This window comes from Heptranchias perlo, chromosome 28, assembly GCF_035084215.1.
Source record: "Heptranchias perlo isolate sHepPer1 chromosome 28, sHepPer1.hap1, whole genome shotgun sequence".
Classification (NCBI taxonomy): Eukaryota; Metazoa; Chordata; class Chondrichthyes; order Hexanchiformes; family Hexanchidae; genus Heptranchias; species Heptranchias perlo.
Window position 1 is genome coordinate 2,402,578 of NC_090352.1, and position 19,704 is coordinate 2,422,281.

Consider the following 19,704-nt stretch of genomic DNA (forward strand, 5'->3'; position numbering starts at 1 on the left):
CACAGCAAGATCCCACAAACAGCAATATGATAATAACCAGGTAATCTGTTTTAGGTGTTGGTTGAAGGCGAAATATTGGCCAGGATTCCAAGGACAACTTCCCTGTTCTTTGAATAGTGTCACGGGATCTTTTATGACCAGCTGAGAGGATAGACGGGGTCTCGTTTTAACATCTCATCCAAAGACAGCACCTCCGACAGTGCAGCACTCCCTCAGTATTGCACTGGAGCGTCAGCCTGGATTATGTGCTCAAGTCTCTGGAGTGGGACTTGAACCCACAACCTTCTGACTCAGAGGCCAGAGTTCCAGGTAACTAAGATGCATCATTATGGCTACATTTTAAAAAACGCTCCATATCTGCCTTCCCTTTGACGTGATTGGCTAGTTATACGCTACTTAATGCCACCAGTCTGGATGCTTGAGGTTCTGTGATTGATTAACCCGTTTGTTACACAGTGGAAATTAGAACATCAAACCCTGAGATGATCTCCCTATTCCACAGAGACCTACTTTGGTTTGAGTACATCACTTGCCCTCATAAATTCTGTAATCTCCATTCATCCTTTCATCTTCTGCTTCCAAATAGAGACTCTAAGTGCTTTAATTTTTATTATTAATAACATCATCTTCACCTAAATTCTGAAATATCGCCAGTTTCTTTTTTCCTTTTTGGTTTCCATTTATTAGATGTGTTTCTGTATCATAGGAGTCTGTTATTTTCTCATGGTCCACAGCAGGCCCATCTCACAGATAAACCATCAGCTGCATGGTGGACTTCATAATCTTCAAATTCTCTTCCTTCATAGGATGAACTCCAAGGCGTTGCGACGGTGGAGAGACTGGAAATGGAGGATAGAGCTGGGCATGGAGGATAGTTTACCACGGTCACAGTCACATCCTATGTGACTGTGACCGTGGTAAACTATCCCTCCTCATCCTTCTCGACCTCTCTGCAGCCTTTGACACATTTGACCGCACCATCCTCCTCCAACACCTCTCCTCTGTCGTGCAGCTGGGTGGGACTGCCCTCGCCTGGTTCTGTTCTTACCTATCCAGTCATTGCCAGAGAATCACCTGCAATGGTTTCCCTTCCCACTCCCGCACCGGTCCCTCTGGAGTCCCCCAGGGATCTATCCTTGGCCCCCTCCTATTTCCCAACTACATACTGCCCCTCGGCGACATCATCCGAAAACACATCAGGTTCCATATCTACTTTGACAATACCGAGCTCTACCTCACAACAAGACCCTTGATCTCTCCACTGTCTCTTATTTGTCACATTGTTTGTACTGGATGAGCAAAAATTTCCTCCAACTAAATATTGGGAAGACCGAAGTCATTGTCTTTGGTCACCGCCACAAACTCTGTTCCCTCGCCACTGACTCCATCCCTCTCCCTGCCCACTGTCTGGAACAGACCGTTCGCAACTGTGGCGTCCTATTTGACCCTGAGATGAACTTCCGACCACATATCCTCTCCATCACCAAGACCGCCTACTTCCACCTCCATGACATCGTCTGTCTCCGCCCCCGCCTCAGCTCATCTGCTGCTGAAACCCTCATCCATGCCTTTGGTACCTCTAGACTTGACTATTCCAATGCTCTCTTGGCCGGCCTCCCATCTCCCACCCTCCATAAACCTGAGCTCATCCAAAACTCTGCTGCCGGTATCCTAACTCGCACCCAGTCCCGTTCACTCATCACCCCCTGTGCTCACTGACTCCCGGTCTGGGAACGCCTTGATTTTAAAATTCTCATCCTTGTTTTCAAATCCCTCCCCAGCGGCCAATGGAGAGAGAGAAAAAAATCAAGGAATGATGTCACAGGACTGCAGGTAGGTGAGTATTACTGTTTTTCTTGCTAAGATAGGGCAGTGGTTTAAACTAAGAGCCGGGAAACTATAATCTGCTATTAAATTAATAACTTAAACTAGATAAACTAATCATTTAATAAAGCTAAAAATATTGAGTGAATAAAAACTTTAACTAATTAAATATATAAAACAAGGTTAGATAGGGATGGCAGGGCAGGTGCTGTGTCGTAACTGCAGCATGTGGGAGTTGGTGGAGACCAGTGAGATCCCGAGCAATCACATCTGCAGTAAGTGTCTGCAACTCGAGGAACGTCAGCTCAGAGTTGTTGAGCTGGAGTCCGAGCTGCAGACATTGCAATGCATCAGGGAGCGGAGAGTTATCTGGACACTTTGATCCAGGAGACACTCACACCCCTTAGGTTAGATCGTAGTTTAGATTTGGTTAGTGGTCAGGGACAGGAGGATGTAACTGAGAGCCAGGCAGATATGGGGACCCAGGATGCAGTGATGGAGGAGCCTCAGCCTTTGACCTTGTCCAACAGGTACGAGGTACTTGCTACTTGTGTGGATGAGAACAAGGGCTGCAGGGAGGATGGGCAAACTGACCACGGCATCGTGGTACAGGAGGCCGTTCAAGTGGGGGGAGTAAAAAGGAATGTGGTAGTGGTAGGGGATAGTCTAGTCAGGGGGATAGAGACTGTTCTCTGCAGCCGCAACCGGGAGTCCCGAAGGCTTTTTTTTTTTTTTTTTTTTTTTAATTCGTTCATGGGATGTGGGTGTCGCTGGCGAGGCCAGCATTTATTGCCCATCCCTAATTGCCCTTGAGAAGGTGGTGGTGAGCCGCCTTCTTGAACCGCTGCAGTCCGTGTGGTGACGGTTCTCCCACAGTGCTGTTAGGAAGGGAGTTCCAGGATTTTGACCCAGCGACAATGAAGGAACGGCGATATATTTCCAAGTCGGGATGGTGTGTGACTTGGAGGGGAACGTGCAGGTGGTGTTGTTCCCATGCGCCTGCTGCCCTTGTCCTTCTAGGTGGTAGAGGTCGTGGGTTTGGGAGGTGCTGTCGAAGAAGCCTTGGCGAGTTGCTGCAGTGCATCCTGTGGATGGTGCACACTGCAGCCACAGTGCGCCGGTGGTGAAGGGAGTGAATGTTTAGGGTGGTGGATGGGGTGCCAATCAAGCGGGCTGCTTTATCTTGGATGGTGTCGAGCTTCTTGAGTGTTGTTGGAGCTGCACTCATCCAGGCAAGTGGAGAGTATTCCATCACACTCCTGACTTGTGCCTTGTAGATGGTGGAAAGGCTTTGGGGAGTCAGGAGGTGAGTCACTCGCCGCAGAATACCCAGCCTCTGACCTGCTCTTGTAGCCACAGTATTTATATGGCTGGTCCAGTTAAGTTTCTGGTCAATGGTGACCCCCAGGATGTTGATGGTGGGGGATTCGGCGATGGTAATGCCGTTGAATGTCAAGGGGAGGTGGTTAGACTCTCTCTTGTTGGAGATGGTCATTGCCTGGCACTTATCTGGCGCGAATGTTACTTGCCACTTATCAGCCCAAGCCTGGATGTTGTCCAGGTCTTGCTGCATGCGGGCTCGGACTGCTTCATTATCTGAGGGGTTGCGAATGGAACTGAACACTGTGCAGTCATCAGCGAACATCCCCATTTCTGACCTTATGATGGAGGGAAGGTCATTGATGAAGCAGCTGAAGATGGTTGGGCCTAGGACACTGCCCTGAGGAACTCCTGCAGCAATGCCCTGGGGCTGAGATGCTTGGCCTCCAACAACCACTACCATCTTCCTTTGTGCTAGGTATGACTCCAGCCACTGGAGAGTTTTCCCCTTGATTCCCATTGACTTCAATTTTACTAGGGCTCCTTGGTGCCACACTCGGTCAAATGCTGCCTTGATGTCAAGGGCAGTCACTCTCACCTCACCTCTGGAATTCAGCTCTTTTGTCCATGTTTGGACCAAGGCTGTAATGAGGTCTGGAGCCGAGTGGTCCTGGCGGAACCCAAACTGAGCATCGGTGAGCAGGTTATTGGTGAGTAAATGCCGCTTGATAGCACTGTCGACGACACCTTCCATCACTTTGCTGATGATTGAGAGTAGACTGATGGGGCGGTAATTGGCCGGATTGGATTTGTCCTGCTTTTTGTGGACAGGACATACCTGGGCAATTCTCCACATTGTCGGGTGGATGCCAGTGTTGTAGCTGTACTGGAACAGCTTGGCTAGAGGCGCAGCTAGTTCTGGAGCACAAGTCTCCAGCACTACAGCTGGGATGTTGTCGGGGCCCATAGCCTTTGCTGTATCCAGTGCACTCAGCCGTTTCTTGATATCACGTGGAGTGAATCGAATTGGCCGAAGACTGGCTTCCGTGATGGTGGGGATATCGGGAGGAGGCTGAGATGGATTATCCACTCGGCACTTCTGGCTGAAGATGGTTGCAAACGCTTCAGCCTTGTCTTTTGCACTCACGTGCTGGACTCCGCCATCATTGAGAATGGGGATGTTTGCAGAGCCTCCTCCTCCCGTTAGTTGTTTAATTGTCCACCACCATTCACGACTGGATGTGGCAGGACTGCAGAGCTTTGATCTGATCCGTTGGTTGTGGAATCGCTTAGCTCTGTCTATAGCATATTGCTTCCGCTGTTTAGCATGCATGTAGTCCTGAGTTGTAGCTTCACCAGGTTGGCACCTCATTTTTCGGTACGCCTGGTGCTGCTCCTGGCATGCTCTTCTACACTCCTCATTGAACCAGGGTTGATCCCCTGGCTTGTTGGTAATGGTAGAGTGAGGAATATGCCGGGCCATGAGGTTACAGATTGTGCTGGAATACAATTCTGCTGCTGCTGATGGCCCACAGCGCCTCATGGATGCCCAGTTTTGAGCTGCTAGATCTGTTCTGAATCTATCCCATTTAGCACGGTGGTAGTGCCACACAACACGTTGGATGGTGTCCTCAGTGCGAAGATGGGATTTCATCTCCACGAGGACTGTGCGGTGGTCACTCCTACCAATACTGTCATGGACAGATGCGTTTGCGACAGGTAGATTGGTGAGGACGAGGTCAAGTAAGTTTTTCCCTCGTGTTGGTTCGCTCACCACCTGCCGCAGGCCCAGTCTCGCAGCTATGTCCTTCAGGACTCGGCCAGCTCGGTCAGTAGTGGTGCTACCGAGCCACTCTTGGTGATGGACATTGAAGTCTCCCACCCAGAGTACATTTTGTGCCCTTGCTACCCTCAGTGCTTCCTCCAAGTGGTGTTCAACATGGAGGAGGACTGATTCATCAGCTGAGGGAGGACGGTAGGTGGTAATCAGCAGGAGGTTTCCTTGCCCATGTTTGACCTGATGCCATGAGATTTCATGGGGTCCAGAGTCAATGTTGAGGACTCCCAGGGCCACTCCCTCCTGACTGTATATCACTGTACCGCCACCTCTGGTGGGTCTGTCCTGCCGGTGGGACAGGACATACCCAGGGATGGTGATGGAAGAGTCTGGGACGTTGGCTGAAAGATATGATTCTGTGAGTATGGCTATGTCAGGCTGTTGCTTGACTAGTCTGTGGGACAGCTCTCCCAATTTTGGCACAAGTCCCCAGATGTTAGTAAGGAGGACCTTGCAGGGTCGACTGGGCTTGGTGTTTTGCCGTTGTCGTGTCCGGTGCCTAGTGGTCCGATGCCGGGTGGTCCGTCCGGTTTTATTCTTATTATGACTTTTCGTAGCGAGATTTTACAACTGAGTGGCTTGCTCGGCCATTTCAGAGGGCAATTAAGAATCAACCACATTGCTGTGGGTCTGGAGTCACATATAGGCCAGACCGGGTAAGGGCGGCTGCCCGGTGCCAGGATTAAGAATATCTCCTCGCAGCTGGAAAAGAACTTGAAGCATGAAGGGGAGGATCCAGTTGTCATGGTCCATGTAGGAACCAACGACATAGGTGGAACTAGGAATGAGGTTCTGCTGAGGGAGTTTGAGGAGCTCGGGTCCAAATTAATAAGCAGAACCTCAAAGGTAATAATCTCTGGATTACTGCCTGAGGCATGCGCAAATTGGCACAGGGGAAATGTGTGGCTCAAAGAGTGGTGTGGGAGACAGGGGTTTCAATTCATGGGGCACTGGCACCAGTACTGGGGAAAGAGGGAGCTGTTCCATTGGGACGGGCTCCACTTAAACCGGGCTGGGACCAGTGTCCTGGTGAATCGAATAACTCAGGCGGTAGATAGGGGAGTGTTCAGTTTGGGAAAATTTATAAATCTAAAGAGAAAAGTCAAGGCCATAGAGCAGTGTAGTGATTTGGGTAAAGATAAACAGAGTGTGTCAGGAAGGGACAGAGAGTTTAACCGTTATAGTGCATCAGTGAATAAGGTCAAATCAGGGAAAAATAGTAAAAAGTTAAAATTAAAGGCCCTTTATCTGAATGCACGAAGCATTCATAACAAGATAGATAAATTAATGACACAAATTGAGATAAATGGGTTTGATCCAGCAGCCATTACTGAGACGTGGTTGCAGGGTGACCAAGGTTGGGAACTAAATATTCCAGAGTACTTTATTTTTTGAAAAGACAGATGGGGGTGGGGCAGGGATGGTAGCCCTGATAATAATGGATAACATAAGGACAGTGGTGAGAAAAGATCTTGACTTGGAAGATCAGGAAGTAGAATCAGTCTGGGTGGAAATAAGAAATAACAAGGGGCAGAAAACACTGGTGGGATTAGTTTATAGGCCCCCTAACAGTAGTTATACCGTTGGACAGAGTATTAATCAAGAAATATGAAGAGCTTGTAACAAAGGTAATGCAATGATCATGGGGGACTTTAATCTTCATGTAGACTGGACAAATCAAGTTAGCAAAAGTAGTTTGGAGGACGTGTTTGTGGAATGCATTCGAGAAAGTTTCCTAGAGCAATACTTCATTGAACCAACCAGGGAACAGGCTATTTTAGATCTTATCTTGTGTAATGAGACAGGGTTAATTAATAATCTCATATTAAGGGATGCTCTGGGGAGGAGTGACGTACTTAAGTCTGAAACTAGAGTCTTCAACTTAAACAAAGCCAATTACATAGGTATGAGGGGTGAGTTGGCTAAGGTTGATTGTGAAATTAGATTAAAAGATATGACAGTAGATAATCAATGGCAAACATTTAAAGAAATATTTCATAATTCTCAACAAATATACATTCCATTGAGGAATAAAAACTCCACGGGAAAAGTGATACATCCGTGGCTAACGAAAGAAGTTAAGGATAGTATTAGGTTAAAAGAAGAGGCTTATAATGTTGCCAAGAAGAGTAGTAAGCCGGAGGGGAGCGAAGAATGACCAAAAAACTGATAAAGAAGGGAGACAATAGAATATGAGAGCAAGAAATATAAAAAGATTGTAAGAGCTTCTACAAGTATGTAAAAAGGAAGAGCGTAGCGAAAGTAAACGTGGGTCCCTTAGAGGCTGAGACAGAAGAAATTATAATGGGGAATAAGGAAATGACAATTTTGTATCTGTCTTCACTGTAGAAGACACAAAAAACCTACCACAATAGTGGGGAACCAACGGTCTAATGAGAGTGGTGAAAAGTACTGGAGAAATTAATGGGACTAAAAGCCAACATGTCCCCTGGACCTGATGGCCTACAGCCTAGGGTTCTAAAAGAGGTGGCTGCAGAGATAGTGGATGCATTGGTTGTGATCTTCCAAAATTCCCTAGATTCTAGAAAGGTCCAGTGGATTGGAAGGTAGCAAATGTAACCTCGCTATTCAAGAAAATGGGAGAGAGAAAACAAGACAATGCCTCATGGGATTGGGGGTAATATATTAGCATGGATTGAGGTTTGGTTAACGGACAGAAAATAGAGAGTAGGAGTAAACGGGTCATTTTCAGGTTCACAGGCTGTAACTAGTGGGGTGCTGCAAGGATTAGTGCTTGGGCCTCAATTATTTACAGTTTATATTAATGACTTAGATGAAGGGACCGAGTGTAATGTATCCAAGTTTGCTGATGATACAAAGCTAGGTGCGAAAGTAAGCTGTGAGGATGACAAAGAGTCTGCAAAGGGATATAGACAGGTTAAGTGAGTGGGCAAGAAGATGGCAAATGGAGAATAATGTGGGGAAATGTGAGATTAGTCACTTTGATGGGAAGAACAGAAAAACAGAATATTTTTTAAATGGAGAGAAACTGTTAAATGTCGATGTTCAGAGGGATTTGGGTGCTCTTGTACACAAAACACAGAAAGTTAATATGCAGGTACAGCAAGCAATTAGGAAGACAAATGGTATGTTGGCCTTTATTGCAAGGGAGCTGGAGTAAAAGATTAAAGGAAGTCTTCCTGCAATTATATAGGGCTTTGGTGAGACCTCACCTGGAGTACTGTGTACAGTTTTGGTCTCCTTACCTAAGGAAGGATATACTTGCCTTAGAGGCGGTGCATCAAAGGTTCACTAGATTCCTGGGATGAGAGGGTTGTCCTATGAGGAGAGATTGAGTAGAATGGGCCTATACTGTCTGGAGTTTAGATGAATGAGAGGTGATCTCATTCAAACTTATAAGATTCTGAGGGGGGTTGACAGGGTAGAGGCTGAGAGGTTGTTTCCACTGGCTGGAGAGTCTAGAACTAGGGGGCATAGTCTCAGGACAAGGGGCTGGCCATTTAGGACTGAGATGAGGAGGAATTTCTTCACTCAGAGGGTTGTGAATCTTTGGAATGTTCTACTCCAGAGGGCTGTGGATGCTCAGTCGTTGAGTATATTCAAGTCTGAGATCGATAGATTTTTGGACTCTAAGGGATTATGGGGATAGGGCGGGAAAGTGGAGTTGAGGTAGAAGATCAGCCATAATCCTACTGAATGGCGGAGCAGGCTCGAGGGGCTGTATAGCCCACTCCTGCTCCTATTTCTTATGTTCTTATCCCTCCATGGCTTCGCCCCCTCCCTATCTCTGTAACCTCTTCCAGCGCTGGAACTCCTCCAATTCTGACCTCTTGCGCATCCCCGATTTTAATCGCTCCACCATTTGCGGCCGTGATTTCAGCTGCCTAGGCCCTAGGCGCTGGAATTCCCTCCCTAAACCTCTCCGCCTCCTTAGAACCTATCTCTTTGACTAAGCTTTTGGTCACCTGTCCTAATATCTCCTTATGTGGCGCGGGGTCAAATTTTGGTTTGTTACACTCCTGTGAAGCGCCTTGGGACGTTTTACTACATTAAAGGCGCTATATAAATGCAAGTTGTTGTTGTTGTTTTGCTGCCCTGGGGTGGGAGCTCATGTGGAGAGTACATCGGGCGGGTAGAGAGCCCGCCCTCCTGCCCAATGAAGTTGGTGGGAGATCAAATCTATATTCATGGTCGGGCCTTATTTAAGTATTAGAGGCAGCACTGGTCCTGCTCCTTCTAGGCAGCTCACCAAATGTAGGGCAGGAAATCTGGCCGGTCAGCCATTATTCAAAGCATCCTGCACACCCTTAAAGAGGAGGGGCACTTTTCAAAGGTGGTCAATGGAGAGAGAGTTATTGAACCAGCATATGTTGTCCAGCCTTGACCAACCCCTCCCTCGCCCCCCACCCCTACCCCGATTCTCCAGTGCAGCTGTGGAGGTGTTTATAGGGCATGTGAGAAAAAGGAAGAAGATCTTGTTTTCTTCCAATGGGCCCCGTCAACTTAGTCCATAGGGAGAGGTGGCTCGGCAGGTCAATCCCAGCAGCAATGGGGAGAGGTGGCTGGGCAGGTCAATCCCAGCAGCAATGGGGAGAGGTGGCAGGGCTGGTCAATCCCAGCAGCAATGGGGAGAGGTGGCTGGGCAGGTCAATCCCAGCAGCAATGGGGAGAGGTGGCTGGGCAGGTCAATCCCAGCAGCAATGGGGAGAGGTGGCTGGGCAGGTCAATCCCAGCAGCAATGTTCCAAAGACTTGGCTGCACTGCAGGAATAAATTTAATTACCTCACCAGTACTGCCCAGGTAAAATACCCCTTCACAGCTCTCTTACTCTCTGCACCACCCTACTTTAGCCCCAATACCATCAACCCTTCCCTCTCCTGCATCTGGTGATTCCCCTCCAATCATAACGGGATACTTCACTGCACCTCCTTTCTGCTTCCATTGGCATCCTCGACACCTGTTACATTCCTCACAACTTCTTTTCCTCTTACCCATCCCTGCTGCTTCTTCCTCCCAACATGCACACTATGCTCAGCTGTCTCTCACACATCTTCAGAACCCTTCAGCAGGGCACACACTCACCCAAATCCACTCTTCTTGTAGGGGTGAACTGGCCCACAACAGAAGGGAAAATTCAAGAACAGGAGGAGATCCCGCTACACTGTAAACTCTGATACCTGTGGAGGAAGCAGCCATCGACTTTATTGGCAGAGAGAGGGGATGTAGCACCGGACACGGCCAGGCTGGAGGTCAGGCTCGGCAGGATCTGTGGGCATCTTCCCTTCCTTTTCTCTTTCTACTTTATACATCCACATGGACACATGACAATGTGGTGCAGCACTGTGCTGCCACTCATCTGCTAGTGCTTGCCTTTGCCATTACGTGCTAACCCTTGTCCCTCTGCCCTTTTCCGAGGTGCTTCAGATGACTCGGGCATTGCAGTCACACAGACTGAGGGCGAGAATCCCTGTTGTTTTCTCCCACCCTTGAAAGCACCAGCAGAGAAATTGGTGTCCCGTGTGGTATAGTGAGTTAGGACTGAGCTTGCCCTCCAGCGAGTCCTTTCCTGGGCTGTCCTTTCTACTTGTGCCTGCTCTAACTCACTTGTGCTCAGTCAATCACCAATTGCAGACTGCACTTGGTGATCGACCGAGCACAAGTGAGTTGGAGCAGGCGCAAGTAGAAAGGACAGCCCAGGAAAGGACTCGCTGGAGGGCAAGCTCAGTCCTAGCTCTGCTGACGAGGGCAGAGGTGCAAACTTTAGGGGCCCAGCCCAAAGAAAATGTTCAGCAACAATTGATGAACGCATTGGACTAATTCCCAGGGAACTTCCAGAACATGTTGGAGAGTGCAGAGAAGTCCATTATCAACTATCGAGGGCAATTAGGGATGGGCAATAAATGCTGGCCTCGCCAGCGACGCCCACATCCCGTGAACGAATTTAAAAAAAACTTGTGTAGGGTTCTGGTGCATGGCCTTGACACTTAGTATAATTAGATATTGGGCAGTGGGTGAACTCCTGGACATATGAGGCACGGGAACCACTTACAGGAGTGATCAATGCCACTGAACCCAAGGGAATATCGAGGGCAAATTTGAAATTTGTAACGTTGACTTTTATTATGAGGGTTGGGAACAAAATTGTACACACTGAAGTTAGCACAGAAGCACAATATTGGGGCAAAATAAAGGTAGGCTTATTTTGTTTAACCTGTGTAAAACTTGGGGGTCCTCGATGCTTGTTACAGGGTGGTAAAAGTGGAAGAATGTTCCATTCATCAACACCTGCCACCACTGTTATGAGCAGAAACATTCATTACCACGGCCCCACTTTCATGGAAAAACAGGACTCCAGACACGTTACTGTGTTCAGTCAAAGATGGGGTCGTTCCATGAACATTGCACAAGGGATAGGAGGTCTCTGTTCTTCTGGAGATAGTAGGTGACTCTATTAATCTCTTGCTGGGAGCATTTAAAGAACACCAGAAAACACAAGATCCCAGGGTACAACTTGGCAATGATTTTTAGATAATTAACCACGGGCAGGAACAATGGGGTCAACGTTCATCTTCTCCACAGGGCATTGTTCGAAAGGTCAAACTCAACCGATACATCGGGGCAAATCTTTGCCTTTACCACACGGGCGGTAATCTGGCAGATCAGATCTTCCGCCTGTTATAGAACCCGCAAAATGATTGCAGTGGATTGAAAGCGGGGCGGGAGGTATAACGGGCGGGCGATCCCTGCCCTTTGGACAAGGCCTTACCTGCGAGGTGGGGGGTGGGTCCCTTTGTTAGTGCTGAATCCCGTCTTCTGAGCTGCCCCCACTTTCTGGAGGTACATGGAGGGATAGTACCCAGTAACTTCTCCTTTCCTGTTTCAATAAGAAGTACAAGTCATTCCATGTAATCTAACATAAACCTTTTGGGAGCTGCAGGTAACAGCTACTAACTTGGCACAGGAAACTCTCTCACCAACAAATAAAAAGGTAAATAATGCAGATGTTAGGGAGCTGATTCAAAAACCCTCAATAGGTCAGTCAACATCTGTGGATAGATCGGAAAGTCATCAGTTCACACTTTGGAGAGTGGAAACAGATAAACAAACCCAAAGGAGAAGCATCAGTGAACGGTTATTGATGATATCACTGATCACCTCTGTCGCACAATGGAAAGAAGCATTAAAGAAATGAAAGAACGAAAGGGATTTGTGAGTAACTGAGGCAGAGGGAAGCCCAAGGAAAAGGTGGGTCAGATTTGAAATTACAACAGAAGATGCTGGAAAAGTACACTGGCTCCGAAAACAGAAAGAACAGGTCACGAGAGAAGGCAGAGCCCCCCCTCTCCCAGGAAGAGAAGTCTCCCCCCACTCAAAATACCAACCAGTCTCCCCTCTCCCCAGACACCGACATCACACAGTCCCTGTAGTAATGGAGGTGGAGGGTCTAGGTACGGTCTGATGTTACTAAAATCGGTGTTCATTCCAAAGAGCTGCGGAAGGCCCAGGAGAAAGATGGGATACTGCTCCAGAACTTGCACTGAGCTTCATTGGAACAATACAAGAGACCCATGACAGTAGGTAAAACAAGGTTAGAGGGCAGGGGAATAATTGGCCTAAGGCAGGGGAAGGGATTGGGGAGCAAGGAGGCAGATCACCGTAGACTACTGCCAACCTTTTAAATACCTCCTCTTTATCTATTTTTATTCTATCCAATTTCTCTACTACGTCCTCCTTTACTGTGATATTGTAAGGAATCTTACAACACCAGGTTATAGTCCAACAATTTTATTTTAAAATCACAAGCTTTCGGAGGTTATCCCCACTCACCTGACGAAGGGGATAACCTCCGAAAGCTTGTGATTTTAAAATAAAATTGTTGGACTATAACCTGGTGTTGTAAGATTCCTTACATTTGTCCACCCCAGTCCATCACCGGCATCTCCACATCATGGCTACTGTGATATTGGCAGCATCCTCCTCTTTAGTGAAGACAGGTACAAAGTATTCATTTAGTGCCTCAGCCATGCTCTCTGCCTCCCCAAGAAGATCTCCTTTTTTGGTCTCTAATCGGTCCCACCCTTCCTTTGACAATTGTTTCACTATTTATATGTTCAGAAAAGACTTTTGGGTTCCCTTTTATGTTAGCCGCTAATCTATTCTCATACTCTCTGTTTGACTCTCTTATTTCCTTTTTCAGTTCTCCCCTGTACTTTCTATATTTAGCCTGGTTCTCTACTATATTATGAACCTGACATTTATCATAAGCCTCCTTTTTCTGTTTCATTCTAATCTCTATATCTTTAGTCATCCGGGGAGCTCTAGCTTTGGATGCCCTTCCTTTCCCCCGCATGGGAATGTATATAGTCAGTTCCTGAACTATCTGCTCTTTGAAGGCCTCCCATTGCTCATTTACTGTTTTCCTTCCAATCTTTGATTCCAGTCCACCTGGGCCAGATCCCCTTTCAACTCACTGAAATTAGCCCTCCTCCAGTTGAGTATTTTCACATTTGATTGTTCCTTGTCCTTTTCCATAACCTAACGATATTGTGATCAATGCTCCCTCACTCAAACCTGCTCCATTTGCCCCACTTCATGCCCCAGAACCAGTCCAGCACTGCTTCCTTCATCATTGGGCTGGACACATACAGATCAGGAAAGTTCTCTTGTACACCTTTCAGGAATTCCTCCCCCTCTTTACCCTTTACATTTTGCCCTCCCCACAAGGACAATGGTCCCAGCCCTTTTGAGGTGCAACCTGTTCATTTTGTACAGGTCCCTCCTGCCCCAGAACTGGTCCCAATGCCCTAGGAATCTGAAGCCCCCCCTCCTGCACCATTTCTCCAGCCACGTATTAATCTTCTTTATCTTACAGGCGGAAGAGGGAAGAGGAGTGGAGGGATGGATGAGGGGGATAGGAGGTGCAGGGGGAGATGGAGAAGGGAAGATGAGAAGGAGGGGAGAGAAAGGGAGAAGGGGAGTTTGGAGGAGGAGGATGGGCGAGGTGGGTGGGGATGGGGAGAAGAGTGGGAGTGAGGACATAAGGAGGGTGGAGGGGAGAATGGGGTGGTGGAGTTGGGGGCAAGAGGGACAAAGCTACCTAAGTAGGGATGGGACATGCTGGGCCTTTATGGCCACAGGAAGGAGGGGAGGACTACAGTTTCCTTCTGTCCAGGGTTGGAATATCTACCTGGGAGGAAGGGGTTCTAACCTATTGATTCCCTTCCGGGGGGGTTGACATGATACACTTCACTTCTTTCGGGTGACGATTAGGGATCAGCGGGGGTGGGGGGGCATAAGGAGGAGAGCAACGGGCATGAACTAAACAAGCCCTTGTGTTTCTTAATACCCAGAATGCATTTCGTTTGGGGGCGAAGATTTATTTCCTGTAGGTACCCTTCCAGTCAGCACCCAAAGTGTGTGTGTGTGTGTGTGTGTGTGTGTGTCTGTCTGTCTCTGTGTCCGTGTGTGTGGCGGGGGTTATGTGCCTGCGTTTCCTATGCCTCTTTGGGCCTGGACAACTTTTCACTTTCCAGTGAGGGAAGGTAAAACAGTCAGAAAACAATGCTGGAATGTGGGTGTTAGTTGAAGGAGTTCTGTGAAAGTTTTCTTCTGCAGTTGGTTGTATCGAAGAATTCAGGTCATGGGAAAGTTAAATATTTTGTATCTGGAATGGGGGAGGGGTGGAGGTGGGCCTTCTCTTAACGGGGGATGGGCATAACATTGGCTTTGCTGCTATGTCCTCCCTGCCTTTCCATGTGCAGAATGGAGGGGGGTAGGAGTCATTCTCACTGACCGAAGGTGCACACCCTGCTACAGGGACCAAGATGCTCAATGTATCTCATTGAGGAGGATTCACAGAAAATGGTTTGCGACATCAACTTAATTTTTTCGACCTAATGCCACCATGACGGCTTTTAAATTGAGATCGTCCATTTACAGCATCACCTAACAGGCCCTACAGGTAAATGTGGACGGTTTTGCAATGGATTTTCCCATTGATAAAGCCTGACGTAGGAGTTTTCAATGCATTTTGAGATAGAATGTTGGAATCCACTCAGAATTTTTAATAATATAATGGATTTATAGTTAAATAGCAAAATCTATGGCAATTTGGGAAGCAGAGAAGTAGTTGGTTGGAGCAATATGGGCTGAGAGATGAAAACTGAGGCACAACAGCACCATGGTGGGAGGGTGTAGTTAGTGTGACAAGGCCGTCCCCATTATAAATGTGAGGATAGGAATTTATAAATGTGAAACACTGACATAAAAGTGTAAGAAAAACTTGACAGCGGGAAGTAAGGCTTTGAAAACAGATGTGTGAACAGATGTAAGATCATTATTAGACATATTTTACTTTGTTGGGCGTGAGTGAGTCACAGTACCAACTTTATCTGAGAATCGTTCAGTTATGTATTTTAGCAACATATTTTCCACTTACCTAATGACCCACCACCCATCAAGTAATTTATGGATTACATCAACCATTTCTTCTTCATTCAGGCTCATTTCATCCTCCTGAGCTGCAGTGTAGCTTTTAGTCACTTTGTATGGCTCACCTATAACATAAAACAGGGAGAGTAACCTCCCCCAGAACATGCTGGTGAATATAAATGAACTATTTTCTTCAGAATGATTCAAAATGTACCAGAAACCACACCAAAATGCAACAGAATTTCACCTTGTATTTGGCCATACCTCCTGTTCAACAACAACAACAACAATTTGCATTTATATAGCGCCTTTAACATAGTAAAACATCCCGAAATGCTTCACAGGAGCGATTATCAAACAAAATTTGACACCGAGCCACATAAGGAGATATTAGGGCAGGCGACCAAAAGCTTGGTCAGAGATGTAGGTTTTAAGAGCATCTTAAAGTAGAAGAGAGAGGTAGCGAGGTGGAGAGGTTTACAGAGGGAATTCCAGAGCTTAGGGCCCAGGCTGCCAATAGTGGAGCGATGAAAATCATCGAAATACTCCAAGTATCTGCATTGGATACTACCAATCAAACATTCTGGCCTGGAGTTTACGCTGCATTTACACCCAGAGACACCTGGAATCTGGGCGCAAACAAATTACCTGGCTTAAAAGATGGCGGAATTTTGGACGTGAGTTACGCACGTAACTACAAAACGCCCAAGTCTCCTCGATCTTTTACATCGTGTCCATCAAAACTTGTCTGAGCAAATCTCCGCCCACAAAAATGGTCACGACCCCGACTCTCAAATGTGAGTATCCTCCAATTGGCCTTGTTCAAGGGTCTCTCACCACTGCAACCAGATTTTCAGGCACAGCAGGAAAGAAAGTAATTTTTCTGGTCTTTTAATTACAATTTGTGCTTTTTTTTAAAATGAGCTTCATTGAGACGTGTTCTATATTTTCTCTTTCTTTGAATGCATTTTTAATCGCAGTAAAGCCAGGACTTGCTTGTGAAGCAGGTTTCCCAGCTTGTCCCAGTTTCTCACACATTGCTATCGGCCAGCACACTTTTGATAATGTATGTCTTTGGGAACATTGGGGTCTAAATGTAACATCATTGGCCTAAAACGGGTGTAACGATAACCAATTTAGTAGGCCAGAGTCCTGAGCCTATCTACGCAGGAGTTCGGGCCTCTGCTAAATTAGTCGGGACCAGGGCCGCCTGAAATGAGCACAAGCCTCGTCTCAATATCGAAATGATGCTCCTGCGCTCATTTCAGACCGGGACTCCTAAATTAATTAGCCCTAGTCGAGGCTCGTGATGCGCAAAGTCCGACTGGTATTTGCGGGCCTTGAGCAGCCGAACCTGCCTAAAGGGACCGCCGCAGGCCGCTCAACAAAGGCCCTCCCCGGAACATGGACATTTCTTCCTGTTTAGTGGAGTTGGAAGGAGCAAGTTTGCCCCCTGCTGGCTCCACAAAACAACTGCGGGCCAGTGCCAGCCCACCCTCGGCTCCCACCTCCCGATCTTACCTCTGGGCTTCAGTGTGGGCAGAAATTGGTGAGACCCCAACAGGAGAACTGTGTCGGGGCACCCGATTTTTGCCCACAGCTCACCTGATTTATTCTGATGAGGCCAGAGGACGAACTTATTTCAGTCCTCAGGCCTCTCCGCTCCGCACACCATCACTGCGAGCCACCGGAATCGAGCCCGGGTTGGGGCACGAAGGAATTTAGGCCCCAATATCTTTTTTTTGACTAATTTTGGGCCTTGTTTATCCCTGGGGCCCGGTTTCCGCCACACTGCCAGGACAGTTACTGCGGCGGAAACGGGAGCAGCTCCGAGCAAACTCCCGACCAATGGAAAATGTCTTGAGGGAAGTGGCAGTAGGGATTGTGGATGCTTTGGTAATAATTTTCCAAAATTCTCTGGACTTGGCAAAGGTCCCGGCAGATTGGAAAACTGCTAATGTAACACCCTTATTTAAAAAGGGTAGTAGGCAGAAGGCTGGAAATTATAGACCAGTTAGCCTAACATCTGTGGTGGGTAAAATTTTGGAGTCTATTATTAAGGAGACAGTAGCAGAACATTTGGATAAACATAATTTAATAGGACAAAGTCAGCATGGCTTTACGAAGGGGAAGTCATGTCTGACAAATTTGCTTGAGTTCTTTGAGGATATAACGTACAGGGTGGATAAAGGGGAACCAGTGGACGTAGTGTATTTGGACTTCCAGAAGGCATTCGACAAGGTGCCACATAAAAGATTATTGCTCAAGATAAAGAATCACTGGATCGGGGGTAATATTCTGGCATGGGTGGAGGATTGGTTATCTAACAGGAAGCAGAGAGTTGGGATAAATGGTACATTCTCGGACTGGCAACCAGTAGCCAGTGGTGTTCCGCAGGGGTCGGTGCTGGGTCCCCAACTCTTTACAATCTATATTAACGATTTGGAGGAGGGGACCGAGTGTAACGTATCAAAGTTTGCAGATGATACAAAGATGGGAGGGAAAGTAGAGAGTGAGGAGGACATAAAAAACCTACAGGGGGATATAGACAGGCTGGGTGAGTGGGCGGAGATTTGGCAGATGCAATACAATATTGGAAAATGTGAGGTTATGCACTTTGGTAGGAAAAATCAGAGAGCAAGTTATTATCTTAATGGCGAGAACCTGAAAGTACTGCACTACAAAGGGATCTGGGGGTCCTAGTGCAAGAAAATCAAAAGGTTAGTTTGCAGGTGCAGCAGGTGATCAAGAAGGCCAATGGAATGTTGGCTTTTATTGCTCGGGGGATAGAATATAAAAACAGGGAGGTATTTCTGCAGTTATATAAGGTATTGGTGAGACCGCACCTGGAATACTGCATACAGTTTTGGTGTCCACGCTTAAGAAAAGACATACTTGCTCTCGAGGCAGTACAAAGAAGGTTCACTCAGTTAATCCCGGGGATGAGGGGGTGGACATATGAGGAGAGGTTGAGTAGATTGGGACTCTACTCATTGGAGTTCAGAAGAATGAGAGGCGATCTTATTGAAACATATAAGATTGTGAAGGGGCTTGATCGGGTGGATGCGGTAAGGATGTTCCCAAGGATGGGTGAAACTAGAACTAGGGGGCATAATTTTAGAATAAGGGGCTGCTCTTTCAAAACTGAGATGAGGAGAAATTTCTTCACTCAGAGGGTAGTAGGTCTGTGGAATTTGCTGCCCCAGGAAGCTGTGGAAGCTACATCATTAAATAAATTTAAAACAGAAATAGACAGTTTCCTGGAAGTAAAGGGAATTAGGGGTTACGGGGAGCGGGCAGGAAATTGGACATGAATTTAGATTTGAGGTTAGGATCAGATCAGCCATGATCTTATTGAATGGCGGAGCAGGCTCGAGGGGCCGATTGGCCTACTCCTGCTCCTATTTCTTATGTTCTTATGTTCTTATGTAAATAGGTGCAATCAGGCCAGGCCGAGTTGCTCCACGAGCGAGGCCCACTCTGCAATGGTTCAGGCCACTGTTTCTCCCAGGCTGCTCTCACCTTCATAATTAGGATCTTGCTCCTCACTCTCCTCTGGGCTTTCAAGGGGTTCGAGGAAGGAGGCCGGCAGCCAACCACGTTTACCTTCCATTTGGCAAAACCACCAACCTGCAACAAAATACAAACACTGCAAAAAAAATGGCGACATAATAAACTTGAATCACTATTTAGGATCAAGGAATATTTGACAAAGACCCAAACGTAAAACTAATTCAGAATTTGCGTGCAACCGCGTCGAAATTCTGTAAGGTAGCCATGGCAACGAATTCAATGACTGACCCGGAACAAAATGGTGCACGAGGTTAGGGCCAGAGTGGCAATGAAGCAGCTCGTATCCTACTAGGCCCCAAACATACATCACGTAATGTATACGTTATATACACAGCCGGACATGGACCATGTGGGGAAAGGTATACACTGTATAATAGAACACATCCAGTACTGGCAACATGCAGGTATATCTTCAAGATAATGGGGTCATTGAAGTTCAGGGGCAATGGGCAGTTGCCAAGTTAGTCTTGTGATCCAGTACTTAACGTTCACAAGCCTGTTCGAAGGCATGGCTCTGACCAGAGGCGATGTCTGGGTGACAAATACCAGGAATATGAGGGTGCATTTTCCACTCCTGTGCACTCTTTAATTCTTCCTCCCACCTCCTCAGGTGTTGAAATGGCAGTTCCTCTGCAGCAATGACCATTTTCCCGGGGATGGTAGGTGGGGATCCTGCCATGAATTTGTAATGACCCCCCCTGAGGTGACCTGACAACAGAGGTGCCAACTCTCAAATG

General features: G+C 47.2%; 2 protein-coding genes across 6 annotated transcripts in view; one reads left to right on the forward strand and one right to left on the reverse strand.

Moving 5' to 3' along the window:
* Window positions 1-19,704, forward strand: part of LOC137344773 (SH2B adapter protein 2-like) — a 566,922-nt gene that overhangs the window by 319,466 nt on the left and 227,752 nt on the right. The gene's annotated exons all lie outside the window — the stretch shown is intronic.
* The window catches only part of ncf1 (neutrophil cytosolic factor 1), an 80,254-nt gene that overhangs the window by 5,930 nt on the left and 54,620 nt on the right, over window positions 1-19,704 (reverse strand). Inside the window, exons 7-9 of the mRNA XM_068007913.1 lie at window positions 18,917-19,024; window positions 15,402-15,519; window positions 11,730-11,837 (exon numbers count right to left, since the gene is read on the reverse strand). Coding sequence (XP_067864014.1) covers window positions 11,730-11,837; window positions 15,402-15,519; window positions 18,917-19,024 — 334 coding nt within the window. The remainder of the gene's footprint in view (window positions 1-11,729; window positions 11,838-15,401; window positions 15,520-18,916; window positions 19,025-19,704) is intronic.